This window comes from Canis lupus, chromosome 6, assembly GCF_003254725.2.
Source record: "Canis lupus dingo isolate Sandy chromosome 6, ASM325472v2, whole genome shotgun sequence".
Lineage (NCBI taxonomy): Eukaryota > Metazoa > Chordata > Mammalia > Carnivora > Canidae > Canis > Canis lupus.
This window is the reverse complement of record NC_064248.1, coordinates 11,917,970-11,930,883: the sequence shown is the minus strand read 5'-3', so window position 1 is coordinate 11,930,883 and position 12,914 is coordinate 11,917,970. Positions and strand designations below refer to the sequence as shown.

General features: G+C 48.8%; 2 protein-coding genes across 6 annotated transcripts in view; one reads left to right on the top strand and one right to left on the bottom strand.

Annotated features, from left to right (window-relative positions):
- The window catches only part of LOC112646343 (RB-associated KRAB zinc finger protein), a 28,688-nt gene extending 23,631 nt beyond the window's left edge, over positions 1–5,057 (bottom strand). The window contains exons 1-2 of one of the 3 annotated variants that reach the window (XM_025426267.3): positions 4,862–5,057; positions 3,705–3,761 (exon numbers count right to left, since the gene is read on the bottom strand). In XM_025426267.3, the coding sequence (XP_025282052.2) occupies positions 3,705–3,743 (39 nt within the window). In that variant the 5' untranslated portion in view covers positions 3,744–3,761; positions 4,862–5,057. Of the gene's footprint in view, positions 1–1,038; positions 1,149–3,704; positions 3,762–4,281; positions 4,700–4,861 lie in introns of those variants that run through there. The other 2 variants (XM_025426268.3, XM_049111165.1) reach the window with 2 other exon arrangements.
- A 4,836-nt stretch (positions 5,058–9,893) lies between these two features.
- Positions 9,894–12,914, top strand: part of LOC112646065 (speedy protein E4-like) — a 39,344-nt gene continuing 36,323 nt past the window's right edge. For all 3 annotated transcript variants that reach the window (XM_049111163.1, XM_049111164.1, XM_035717562.2), the window contains exon 1: positions 9,894–12,436. In XM_049111163.1, coding sequence (XP_048967120.1) covers positions 12,328–12,436 — 109 coding nt within the window. In that variant the 5' untranslated portion in view covers positions 9,894–12,327. The remainder of the gene's footprint in view (positions 12,437–12,914) is intronic.

Here is a 12,914-nt window from a genome sequence, read left to right as displayed (position 1 = left end):
TATTTATTCAGGAGAGACGCAGACAGAGAGAGAGAGACAGAGAGAGAGAGGCAGAGACAGAAGCAAGCTTCATGCAGGGAGCCCGACGAGGGACTTGATCCAGGGCCTCCAGGATCAGGCCCTGAGCTGAAGGCCGCTCTAAATCCCTGAACCATCGAGGCTACCCAACCATAAGATTCTTAAGGACTGAGAACACACTGAGGGTTGATGGAGGGATGTGGGTGGGGGAGGGGCTAGAAGGGGGAATGAGTATGAAGGAGGGCACGTGTGATGAGCACAACGTGTCTCATATATGTGGTTAATCACTGAATTCTCCTGAAACCAATACGGCACTGCATTTTCCCTAACTAAAATTTAAATAAAAATTAGGAAAAAAACAAAAACAAAAAACCCCGAGTGTTCAAGAAAGTCCATCAGGCAGAAGGAAAATCACAGGAGATCTAAACCTGGATAGACATAAAACATAAAGAAACCAAGAGTACCAGAAATGGTAACTATGTTATTTTCTTATTCTTTACAAATATAACTCTTTACCTAAAAATCACAATATCTTCGGGGATTCATTCTACCTGTAAAAGTAATATCAACAAGAACATAAGGACCAAGAGGGGAAAAATGGAAATAACAACAAGCTCCCTATAGTTGAAGTGAAACAGTACATTACCTGAAGATAAAACGTAAAATATTAAAGCTGCATATTACAAACCCCAAAGCTATAAAAACATAACAGTGTTAGAGCTAATGATCCCGCAAAAGATGTAAAATGGAATAAAAAAAAAATACACAATCCATTCGAAGGAAAGAAGTTCACAAAAGCAAAAAGAAACAAAGCCAAAAATACAAAGAGAAAACAAAACCAGACTACAACCTAACTGGTTATATCAATAATCAGATTACATATAAGGTGGTTTAAGCAACCCAATTAATAAGCAGAAACTGTTAGACTGGATTTAAACACCAAAATCCAACTAACTGCACTTCAAATATAAAGATGGAAATAGGGGAGATCCCTGGGTGGCCCAGTGGTTTGGCGCTTGCCTTTGGCCGAGGGCACGATTCTGGAGTCCTGGGATCGAGTCCCACGTCGGGCTCCCTGCATGGAGCCAGCTTCTCCATCTGCCTGTGTCTCTGCCTCTCTCAAGATCTCTCTATCATAAATAAATAAATTAAAAAAAAAAAAAAAAGGATGGAAATAGGCTAAAACTGAAGGGTGAAATCACACACAACACGTCTCAAAAGCAAGCCAGACTGGCTACATGACAATGTTATAAAAATATACCACGTCTGGAATTCACCCATCAATCAATATTCTTGATTTTAGTAGGTATAATCTGAAGAGGGACTTGACAGATGACATCTGCTGTCAAATGATTCAGATAAGAATATATATATATATATATATATATATATATATATATATACACACACACACACACACAAACACACACACAGCTAATAAAGCAAATGTGGGGAGAGGTAAAAAAACTGGAGTATCTGGGCAAAGGGAACATGGGAGTTCTCTAAGATCCTTGCGACTGTTGTGAAAGTTTGAAGTTTTTTCAACATAAAATGTTGAATAAAAATGAATGTTATCAAATACATAGAGGATGTTGCAAAAGGACTCAGAAACCCATGTGAAGGGATTCCTCTGGTCAAACACAGAACCACTTAGACATCAAACAGAAAAACGACTTCAATGTACTGAAATACTTAAAATATGTGTAAACCCATGAGCTCATAACGGTAACAAAATGAAACAAAGAAAAATCCCAGTTGCTTAGGAGCCCACTGGATATTGTGAAAATAATCTTGTCTGTAAGAACCACAGAACTATTTAAAGAGATGTTGTTCTTTAGGAAAGTATTCTAGCTGGGAAACAAAGAAATGGTAAAGTAACATAGCACCATCTTGTCTCCCCTAAAGAATTGGGGGATCTTGGCAATGAACACCAACCAATAGATGCTAACGTCACAAAAACAAAGGAAGAAGATATGGCCCTCGAGGGGAAAGCGGATAGTAGTCATGAGCAGCAAAGACTTGCAAAAGAACTGAACAGAACTGGGTCAACGTCCAGAGCTAACTACCAATTATAGAAGGCATATGGGTAATGACAAAAGTCGTCGAGTTAGAATGACAGCAACGAGGTCCACACAATCCAGACTACGGGAAACACAGGATAGACAAAATTTCTTCAAAACATAGATTACAAAGCAGTAACATAACACACATACAAGGAAACCATCAGTAAATGATTTAAAAGACTTAACCACCTGGAGAGAGTGGTCTCTGTGTGTATGCTGATTGAAAAGAACCATCTCAAACACATCCAGAAGATGGCGAAACTTTCAACACCAGATATTATATACTCAGAAAAATAGGTATTGCAGGTTACCCTCACCTACTTTTTCAAACACCCCTGATCAGTTAAAGAGCAAAAATATCTGCAGGTGAACCTTTTTAAAAGCCAAGCAGGGATCCCTGGGTGGCGCAGCGGTTTAGCGCCTGCCTTTGGCTCAGGGCGCGATCCTGGAGACCCGGGATCGAGTCCCACGTCAGGCTCCCGGTGTATGGAGCCTGCTTCTCCCTCTGCCTGTGTCTCTGCCTCTCTCGCTCTCTCTGTGTGTGACTATCATAAATAAATAAAAAAAAAAATTAAAAAAAAAAAAAAAAAAAGCCAAGCAAAGGGAGACTCCACGAAGAAAAGACACGTGGAAGTAATACGTCAGACGAATGATCACGGGAGGTAAGAGCTGGATGATGTCTGATGCATCTGACTGTACTGAGATCACCGCTAATCTTTTTTTAAAAAGATTTTATTCATTATTTGATAGTGAGCAACACAGTGAGAGAGATAGCAAGAGAGTGAGAGCACACACAAGTGGGGGGAGGGACAGAGGGAGAAGCAGACCCACAGAGCAGGGAGCCCAACTCGGTGTTCGATCACAGGGCCCCAGCGTCATGACCTGAGCCAAAGGCAGACACTTAGCTGCCTGAGTCACCCAGGGGCCCAGGTCACTGCTAATCTGTAGCAATACGTTCCAGAGAGGGGTGAGGACAAAATCAAGATGCTAAGAATTGAAATGGGAACGGCAGTGACTGCATATTTACTAGGGAATACCTCGCTGTATTATGTACTGCACAACCCGAACAAGTAGGAATAACAGAAGCCACCTGAAGGATGCGCAGGCCATTACACTCACGACTCAGCTTTTACCCCTGGACAAAACAGTAACAATGAAAATATGTCTCCTTGGATCACCGTATTTTGGTGCCTGGAAAAATTATACATACCAGGTCCTCGGTTTTTATAAACAAAAAATATGTAATCAGTTGCAATGATTTAATGTGATCATTAGGAAAGCTACCAGCAACTACATCAATTTCACAAACACAGTTTCACAAGTCCTAAGAAACCTTTTAAGCCCACAAGTTAAAAAATTGTTTCCTCTTATAAAAATTGAAATCATGTAACGCACCGTACCCTCCTTTTCTCTGACGACCAGGCACATGAGTCAACTATGTAGCCCTACCCCATAACTCTGCACACATGAATTCCACAAAAGACTCTGTGCTAATCTGACAGGGTGAGAAGTGCATGTTACATGATAACGTCTTTTATTTCCATACTCCCATTTTAAAATCTGGACCCATATAAATCTGCTGAAATGCATTACAAAACCAAGCACGGACACAGGAAAACTCACCTGGGATTCATTCATTTTCTGCTGCTCTTGGAAAACCATAGACTGTTAACGGTGGACCTGGGGAAGAAGAAGAAATGATAGAAGTCACTGGTCATCCTGCATAATACCTCCAAAGAAATCTCATTCCCTGTGAACACTCAGAAGAGGCTAAAAATGTGAGAAAAGAGAAAGGTACAAGAGAATTGGGGTCCCTCCCACGGATCACGAGGTGATCAGATGCGTTACTCTTTCTTTTTCTTTTTAAGATTTTATTTATTTGTTTATTCACGAGACCCAGAGAGACAGAGAGAGAGAGAGACAGAGAGAGAGAGAGAGAGAGAGAGAGAGGCAGAGACACAGGCAGAGGGAGAAGCAGGCTCCATGCAGGGAGCCCGACGTGGGACTCCATCCTGGATCTCCAGGATCACACCCTCCGCCGAAGGACCCGTGAAACCACTGAGCCACCCGGGCTGCCCTAGATGGGTTACTCTTCAATGGTTAATATAAACATCGGCTCATTTTTCAAACCGTTTGCCTTCATTACACTAACGCTGAAAAAAACCCTCCTCTTCACGGTGCTCTCTCCGTCTTTCCTTACCTCTTCAAATGACTTAAAATCACGTATGCACAGGAACAGAAAACACCAGGTCTCTAAAGCAGGGTAAAGGTGCATCAAGGCGCACTTGTTTTCCAATGCTCTCCCTTCACTGGCTTGTGCGCTAGCTACACCGAAGAACCTTTTGATCACGAAAACTAACAGGGCGGCCAGCACGCGCGCCCAGGAGCTCAGGCCCGAGAGCAAGCCCACCCACGGACCCCGTCGCCCTGGACAAGCCGCCTCCCTTCTCAGGCCCAGGCTCCTCTGTCAACCAGGCAGCCGCAGCCCGGCCCTCCTCGCACACCGGCCCTGCGCTCCACCGGCAGATGCCCCAGGGCACAACGCAGCCGGCTCCGCACACACTCCTGGGCGCTTAGAGACCCGTCTGCAGGCTGGACAGGGCGACGGCGCAGCAAGCGGGGGACGGGGCAAGGGGAGGCGGGAGCCCCTTGCGCCCCCGGGAAGCCGGGACCCCACGAGTCCCGCGTCCCGGGGGAGCGCCCATCCCTCCCCGCCCGCGCGCACTCTGGCCGCCCGGAAGATCCACAACCGCCAGGAGGCCCGCGAGCGCACGACCTACCCCGTCGGGACCCGCCGAGCTGCCCCAAGGCTCGCGAGGGATCCGGGGCGGGGGCTGCTCCTCCTGCGCCTCCCGGGGCCGCCGTTCCCGGGGCGCCGGCTCTGGAACTAGCGCGCAAACTCACTTCGGGCCGACCACCCTCCGGGGCCCCAAACGGCCGCCTGACGCCTCGCCGTCCTGCGGCCGCAAACCGGCCGGACCCGGGCCCCGCCGCCGCCGCCGCCGCCGCCGCCGCCACTCGACCGCCCGGCTCCTCCGGCCCAGGCCCGCGGGCTCCGGGGCTCGCGCTGGGGGGATCCCGCTCGCGCCTCCGCCCGGCCCGCGCGGACCCGCGCCCGCTGGGTGCCGGCCCGGCCGGACGGCGGACAGCCCCGCGGGTACCGGGGAATCCTCGGCCGCCGGAGGCCGAAGCCTGGGAACCGCGGCGAGCGGTGACCTGCGCACGCACAGGAAGCGAGAGCAGCGCGGCCGCACTGCGCCTGCGCCAACACGCACACAGGCCGAGCTGCACATGCGCACCACGGCGCCGGCGTGCGGCCCGGGTCCTGCGGGAGCCCCCTGGGGGAGCGGCACAAACACCCGGACTCTGTTTCCCGGGAGTCCAAGCGCCCACACGCTAGGGGACGTCTCGAAAGTCTCCACCTCCTCGGGTGGGTAAGAAGCACCGTGCTCAGAGGATTGACCATCCGGACCTACTGCCCGATGTCCCAGTCGTCTTCGCTCCCGTGAGGAATCGAGGAGACGTGTCGCTTCTAGCAGCGGCTGTGCCTGCGTCCTGGATCCCTGGTCCTTTCCTTGCCCTGAGGTCTGTCTGTCGGCTTGGCACGGAGACTTCCACAAGCAGGAGAGGACGGGGAAGGGTGCACGTGTGCACGTCACTGAACTTTGACAAGTTGCACCAACACACTGGGATACGATTACTACTCAGCGAGGACATAAGAGAGGCGCATGGTTTCTCCAAGAAAGGAGAAGCAAATAGAAAAGGTAGCTTGTCCAAGTTGCACAACGAATGCAAAGTACAGACTGTGGAACAACCGGGTTTCACACACACACAAACCCGAACCATATCCCTGGGAATTTGCCCGTCCGACGAATTAAATGTCTGTTAGGTTAAAGTGCCATGTTTTGACGAGGAGGTCCTAAGGACAAGGATTGAGCAGTATTTTGGGGGAGAGATTATATAACGGCGCGCCTGGCCAAGTGCTTCTTCGACGCCGCGGGGTGGTGGAGATTAAAAGGAGAATCTCCCGGTCGCCTGGGTGGCTCAGCAGTTGAGCGTCTGCCTTGGGCTCAGGCGGTGATGCCCAGGTCCAGGGTGGAGTCCCGCATCGGGCTCCCTGCAGGGGGCCTGCTTCTCCCTCTGCCTGCCTCTCTGCCTCTCTCTGTGTCTCTCAGGAGTAAATAAATCTTAAAAAAAAAAACAAAAAACAAAACCTTCAAAAAACCTTCTCCTGCCATCCAGAAAATCCTCTCCACAAATATAGAAAGAAGAGAACGATTGTTATGTTGGTTTAAACGATTTATTTGAGAGAGAGAGGGGGAGAGAGAGGGCGTGAGAGCAGGGGGAGGGGCAGAGGGAGAAGAAGAGAGAATCCCCAGCTGACTCCAGGCTCAGCCAGCAGCCCCACGGAGGGCTTCATTCCACAACCCTGACATCCGGACCTGAGCCCAAACCAAGAGGCAGCTGCTTACCTGGCTAAGCCACCCAGGCCCCCCATCCTACCGTTAAATAACCTTTAAACCAGACTGTGTCGCACATCACAGGCAAACCACTAACAAGTTTGCAAGGAGAACCCGGAGACTTGTCTTTCCTTGTAGCTCAGCCCATAGTTCTCATCCTAAGTGGTAAACCTGTTTCACACCTACAGGACTCGTCAGCACCATTTGCTATGCATTTTTCATAGTTCATCCTAAATTCACCTGGTAATCGGGGTGCTGGTCCATCCTAGTTGTCTCTGTGTGAAGGAGGAGAAAAAAGTTCTTACCTTTCTCTGTCAAGCAGGTAGTTTACAGCTCATAGCAAGATGCCTAGAGACCATGCTTACCCCCTCCCGGAGACACAGAGGGACACTATCTTCCTTGAGGTTTACAGGTCAAAGAGATGGCTCCCAGGCCCTTAAGAACAACCTTCCTGGGTTGTAATGTGGGCAATACAATTGTTCAGCTTCAAACGATATTTAGATACATATGAGATCAACAGAGGAAGTATTTATATTACAAGTTTACTCAGGTAATGCTTTTATCTTTTTAAAAGATTTCATATTCCTGAGACACACAGAGAGAGGGGAAGAGACATAGGCAACTGGAGAAGCAGGCTGCCTGTAGGGGGCCTGTTGTCGTGTTGTGGGACTCCATCCCAAGACCCCAGGATCACACCTGAGCCAAAGACACCCGCTCAACCAGAGCCACTCAGGTGCCCCACTAACACTCTTATGTTTTTGTGGGTTTTTTTTTAAGATTTTATTCATTTGTTCAAGAGAGACACAGAGAGAGAGAGAGAGGCACAGACACAGGCAGAGGAAGAAGCAAGCCCCCGGCAGAGAGCCTGATGCAGGACATGATTCCAGGAGCCCGGGATCACGACCTGAGCCTAAGGCAGATGCTCAACGACCGAACCACCCACGGCCCCCCGCCCGTAAATCTCTTCTAAAAAGTAACAGTAAGTACTCTTTTATACCAATGAACGGGCACATAACCCATTCCCGATTTCCCTTAGCCGAGCTGCTGCATCAAACTAATCCCTCACAAAGGGTGTGCTTCTCCCGAAGCTGCCGATGGCAGTGGCAGTGTAGCCAGGAGCAGTCTTGCCCAGCTCTTGCTGCTACGAAGTGTGGCTGGTGCCGGAATGCTCACCGAAGGAGTGCTGCAGTTGGAGCCAGGCGGTCACACCTCCCCTGGGCCTGAGCCTAGAAGATCTCCAGGCACATCCCTTCCATATCCTTTTCCGTATTCAGCAGGTAAAGGACAGAAGGTGCGCTGAGCACGTCGGTGAAGACAGGCAGAACCCCAGTCCCCTGGGTCCTGGCCTTCAGCCCCTGCTCCCCCCACCACCACCCCAGTGCACTGCCTGGCTCAGCTGAAGACCGGGACACCCTCCCACCTCTCCCCTCTGGCTCTCTGCCTGTGAACTCTGGCTGCCGTGCCCCTCCCCGTGAACATCCTACTGCGTTCCTGCAACTGACACACGTTGGGCTGCCCCACAACCTCAGCCCCCTACCTCGGCCTCAATACTCTCTGGGCACTGAAATGGACACTCTTTTTTTTTTTATATTTTTTTTAATTTTTATTTATTTATGATAGTCACAGAGAGAGAAAGAGAGGCAGAGACACAGGCAGAGAGAAGCAGGCTCCATGCACCAGGAGCCGATGTGGGAATCGATCCTGGGTCTCCAGGATCGCGCCCTAGGCCAAAGGCAGGCGCCAAACCGCTGCGCCACCCAGGGATCCCTGAACTGGACACTCTTAAGGCTCACCCTTCACTCCAGATAGCTAAAATCTGTCATTTCATATTTTCATCTATCTCCTCCTTCTAGAAACCTATTTAACCTGGGAGGGCAAATCTTCACCTCGTGTGTCCGTCTGGGCCAGAAGCAGCAGACCTGCATCATTTCATATTGTTTAAAATCTCTTCATTCATTAGTATTTAAAATAAAAAGTTTTCTCTTTCTGTATTTGGAAAAAACACAAATATTTCTCCCAATTTATCATCGAGCTTTATTTATTCATTCATTCTTTCTTTCTTTCTTTCTTTTTCTTTCTTTCTTTCTTTCTTTCTTTCTTTCTTTCTTTCTTCTTTCTTTCTTTCTTTCTTTCTTTCTTTCTTTCTTTCTTCTTTCTTTCTTTCTTTCTTTCATTCATTCATGAGAGATGCACACAGAGAGGCAGAGACACAGGTGGAGGGAGAAGCTGGCTCCCCCAGGGGAGTCCGACGGGGGCCAATCTGGATCTCAGGACCCCAGGACCATGCCCTGGCCAGAAGGCAGAGACCCAACTAAAAAGCCACCCAGGCGACCCAAGTCATTGATCTTTTTAACCTAATGTTTTACTTTATTTTCTGTCATATGGATATTGTTTCTGTGTTCAAATCGTTCACTTCCTCTTCATACTTTTCATCTGTTTAGACACTGTCTTTGAAGAAGCCTTTCCCACCCTTAATTTCCTAAGTAGTTGCCTCGGTTTGCTCCCGTTTATTTTTCTCTCTTTAATGCATCAGTTTTATTAAGCTAACTGACACCCATCTTCAAGATTTGTAAATCATTCTTCTCTTGAAGTCTTTCCACCATGTTTTCCAAAATGAACAGTCACCTTGACCAGGAAATGCCAGAGGCTAAGAAAGCTCAAGGTTCTAATCTGTGTGAAAGAACCCATTCTTCTTTGAAGCCTCCCGACATGGACGCGTCTTGCTTTGGGGAAAGGGGCAGCAGAAGTATCAGGAAAGTGACTGTCAAATCTGAATTCCCTCTTCTTCAAAAATACTGTGTGGATCTGCCTACAGGGAAGCTGTAACAAAGTAAGACAAACCAGGCAGCTTTCAGGCTGTCACGACAAACGTACATCCTCTCACTGTTCTGGAGGCTGGGAGTCTGAGATTCAGGAGTGGGCACGACAAAAATACATTCTCTCACTGTTCTGGAGGCTGGGAGTCTGAGATTCAGGTGTGGGCAGGGCTGGTTCCTTCTGAGTGCTGTGGGGGAGGGGCTGTTGCATCCTCCCGCCCTGGCTGGTAGATGTCAGTCTTCTCTCCCTGTGTCATCCCATTCTCTTCTCTGTACTTGGATGTTTGCGTCCAAATTTTCCCTTTAAAAAAAAAAAAAAAGTTATGCATTCATTTTACAAAGAGAGGACAAGCAAGCCAGGGGAGGGGCAAACGGGGGGGGGGCAGGGAAAGGGAAAGAGAGAGAGAGAGAGAGAGAGAGAGAGAGAGGAGAGAGAAGCAGACACCCCTCTCGGGTGTGGAACAGACACCTCTCTGGGGCTTGATGTAGGGCTCAATCTAACAACCTTGAGAGCAGGACCTGGACCAAAATCGAGTTGGATGCTCAACGAACTGCGCCCCCCAACCCCCCCCTCAATTTTCCCTTCATAAAGGACAGCATGCTACAGACCCCACTTTACCTTGGTTTCTTCCATAAGGACCCCACCACTAAATACAATCACATTCTGAGGTACCAGGGCGTGGTACACATGAATGGGGTGGTGGGGGTGCGAGGGGGCACACAATTGAACCCTAGCATTTGTACACCTGGTCATGTCAAATTGGCTCTCTCACTGCCTTGGTTATGCTGTAAGGGAAGAGCGCTTACACATTATCTTATCTAAGTATTTTAGTTTACAGGTGAAGAAACGGGGGCCTGGAAGAAGGAAGGATTTGCCTAGGGGCACAGGCTGCTTTGTAACAAAACCATATCGTTCCCACCTCCCCACCACCCCCATCTTTTAGCCAGGTATCCTATCTCCTGCTTTATGTCCTCCAGATTGTCTATCCTCAGGAGTCTGGGCAGACAGAGAAGGGGACAGAGTGAATAGGTTACAGGATTTGAATCAAAACAGCTGAAGTGAATCCTGGGGTCCGCTTTGGTCTTTTGGGTTTCACAATCCTTGTTTCCAGAAAACAAATCCTAGTACCCTGCTCTCTCAACGCAGCAAAGAAAAGGAGGACACATTCCTCCTGCAAATGTCTTATAAAGGATAGATCTTTGATTGAAAACAAGATTTGCAAACCAACATGGGCAAATTGGTAAGTAGACACCATTTCAGAACATTTCAAAGAGGCGATAATAACAGACGATACACCTTAACCTGACTTTGGGACCCACCAAGTATATGTCAGCCAGGGTGCAGGGGAGTATAAAAGTCAAAGACTAAGATTTACCTTTAACACTGAGCTTCAGACACCAGATCTTCGAAGTCGGTATCCAGAACCTCTTCCCGTCTCCCCATCCCAGAATTCTGTTCTGTGAGTTAGCACTGCAAGCCGTCTTCCTAGGGTGTCTCTAGGTCTTAAGGGTCACAGAAGGGAAACACAGAAACCATTACTCACTAGAGAATGACAGGCCAGGGTGAGCAGCCCCTGGCTAGCTGTGACTTAGTGGAGAGGGCAGGTGTTGTTGTTGTGTGATTTTTTTTTTTTCTTGAGTTTTCATTCATTTATTTGAATGAGAGAGAGAGTGAGAGAGAGAACACAGGCAGCGGGGAGAGAGGAAAGCAGGCGCCCCATGAGCAGGGAGCCTGATATGGGGCTTCAATGGGTGCAGACTTCCAGTTTGAGGGAAGATGACCAAGTTCTAGAGACGGAAGTTGCTGATGGCAGCACAACAACGCAAATGTGCTTAAGGCCACTTAATGATACGCTCACCAGTGATTAAAATGCTGTATTTTATGTTGTGTTATTTTATCACCAAAAGAAGGAAAGAGCAAGCAAGACTCAGATGCCCAGGTGAAAAGCAGAGGAAGGAGGTACGAGGTGTGGAAGAAGCTTCCCCTGATACCACAGGACAGCCAGTCAGTTATTTTGTGACTGCATCTGTGCTCCTGGGGGCTTCCCACCTTCTCAATAAAACAGATTCTGCCTCCAATTGGAGGTTTTTCCACTCAGCCTTTGTGGGCACGTCACAGTTTATTCATAGGATACACAAGGAGTAGTGAAATTCCTAGGTCAAGGGTAATACACATGCTCAAAATTTTACATGCAAGCTAGAGCTGATTAACTGCAATCAAGGGGCAGGTTTTGGGTGATCCATGGACTTCTGAAGTCGGGGACAGCATCTGATGTGTGTGGGAGCACACGTACAATTTTCTAGGAGTAGGCTCTCAAAATACCTCTCGGGCTCAGGGACACCGGAGAGTAGAGCATGAACGCTCCCCCAACACAGCATCAGTAAAACAAGTGAGAGAGCTCTGCCAAATTAAGCGACGTAAACTAACTTTTCAATCCAACAAGTCCATGTGCCTGGACCTTCCCTACATACTTATTTCACTCTTGTAAGATCTTACCTTCCCTCGTCTGTTTCCTCCCTCTGCTGCCAGACTGCACCGTGAAACAGGAATAGAAGGATGCAGAGAGCCCCGCATCTGCTGGAGAGGAGTAGAGTGATCCAGACACCCCGAGGACAGTTTTGGAGGACGGTTGCAGGCTGGATCGGCGACATGAGATAGCCTTGATCCTGAACTCCAGAAGTGGACCTCGGTCTCGCAGTTGCACGTGTCTTCCTTCAAAATGGCTGCCAGGCTGGAATGGTGCATGACATCAGAGGCTTCTGACCTTCCTGATTGGAAAGACTGGACTCCATGGTTCTTGGCAACGGAGGTGGACAAGAGCATCTTCGCAGAGCATGTCCATACTCCTAGCTTGGCCCCGGCTTAGAGAAGGGATAACAGGGCTTGGGTTCACCCAGAAGCCAGAAGGGGAGTTTGAGAAGAGGAGGGTCTGAGTCTCCTGGGAGGGCACAAAGAGCTTGGGAGAAATCATGGCCAGTTGTCAACCGTCCGCCCAGTCTGAGGGCCAGAGCCCCCAGCCTAGCACATCAGGGTACCCCCCGGAGGCCGTGGTAGATGAAGAAAGCCCAGGACCATCAGGTGAGGAAGCAGGAGGGAGAAGGGACTTGACAGGCTTGACTAGTGAGTACAAATGGGTACAGAAGCCAGGAAGGTGTGTCTGACTAGACTGCACGTGACAGGAGAGATTCAGAAAGCCAGGGGTTGGAGAAGAGAGCACGGGAGCCGGGGACAAGGGTATCGCACTGGAAGGAAAACCCAGGAAGCAAGGAAGGAGGGTTAGGAGATGACATCCAAAGAGGAGATAAAGGAAGACAGGAAATTATCCCATTATCCTCATGGGAGAAATGATCTACGAGGAAGAGTTTTGAGGGCGTGGTGGGGGGTATGAAACAGTGGCAAAGATGAATGGGGGCAAATGCATATGAATGAAGGACAAAGATGAAAGGTGGTTTTGGAGAGGCCAATCATCTATGAGGCCACAGAGAAATGAAGAGGGAGTTTGGGTTTGGGGGTGTGGAAAGCGTGGCTGAATTCCAAAGACAGAAGAAGCTTTGTA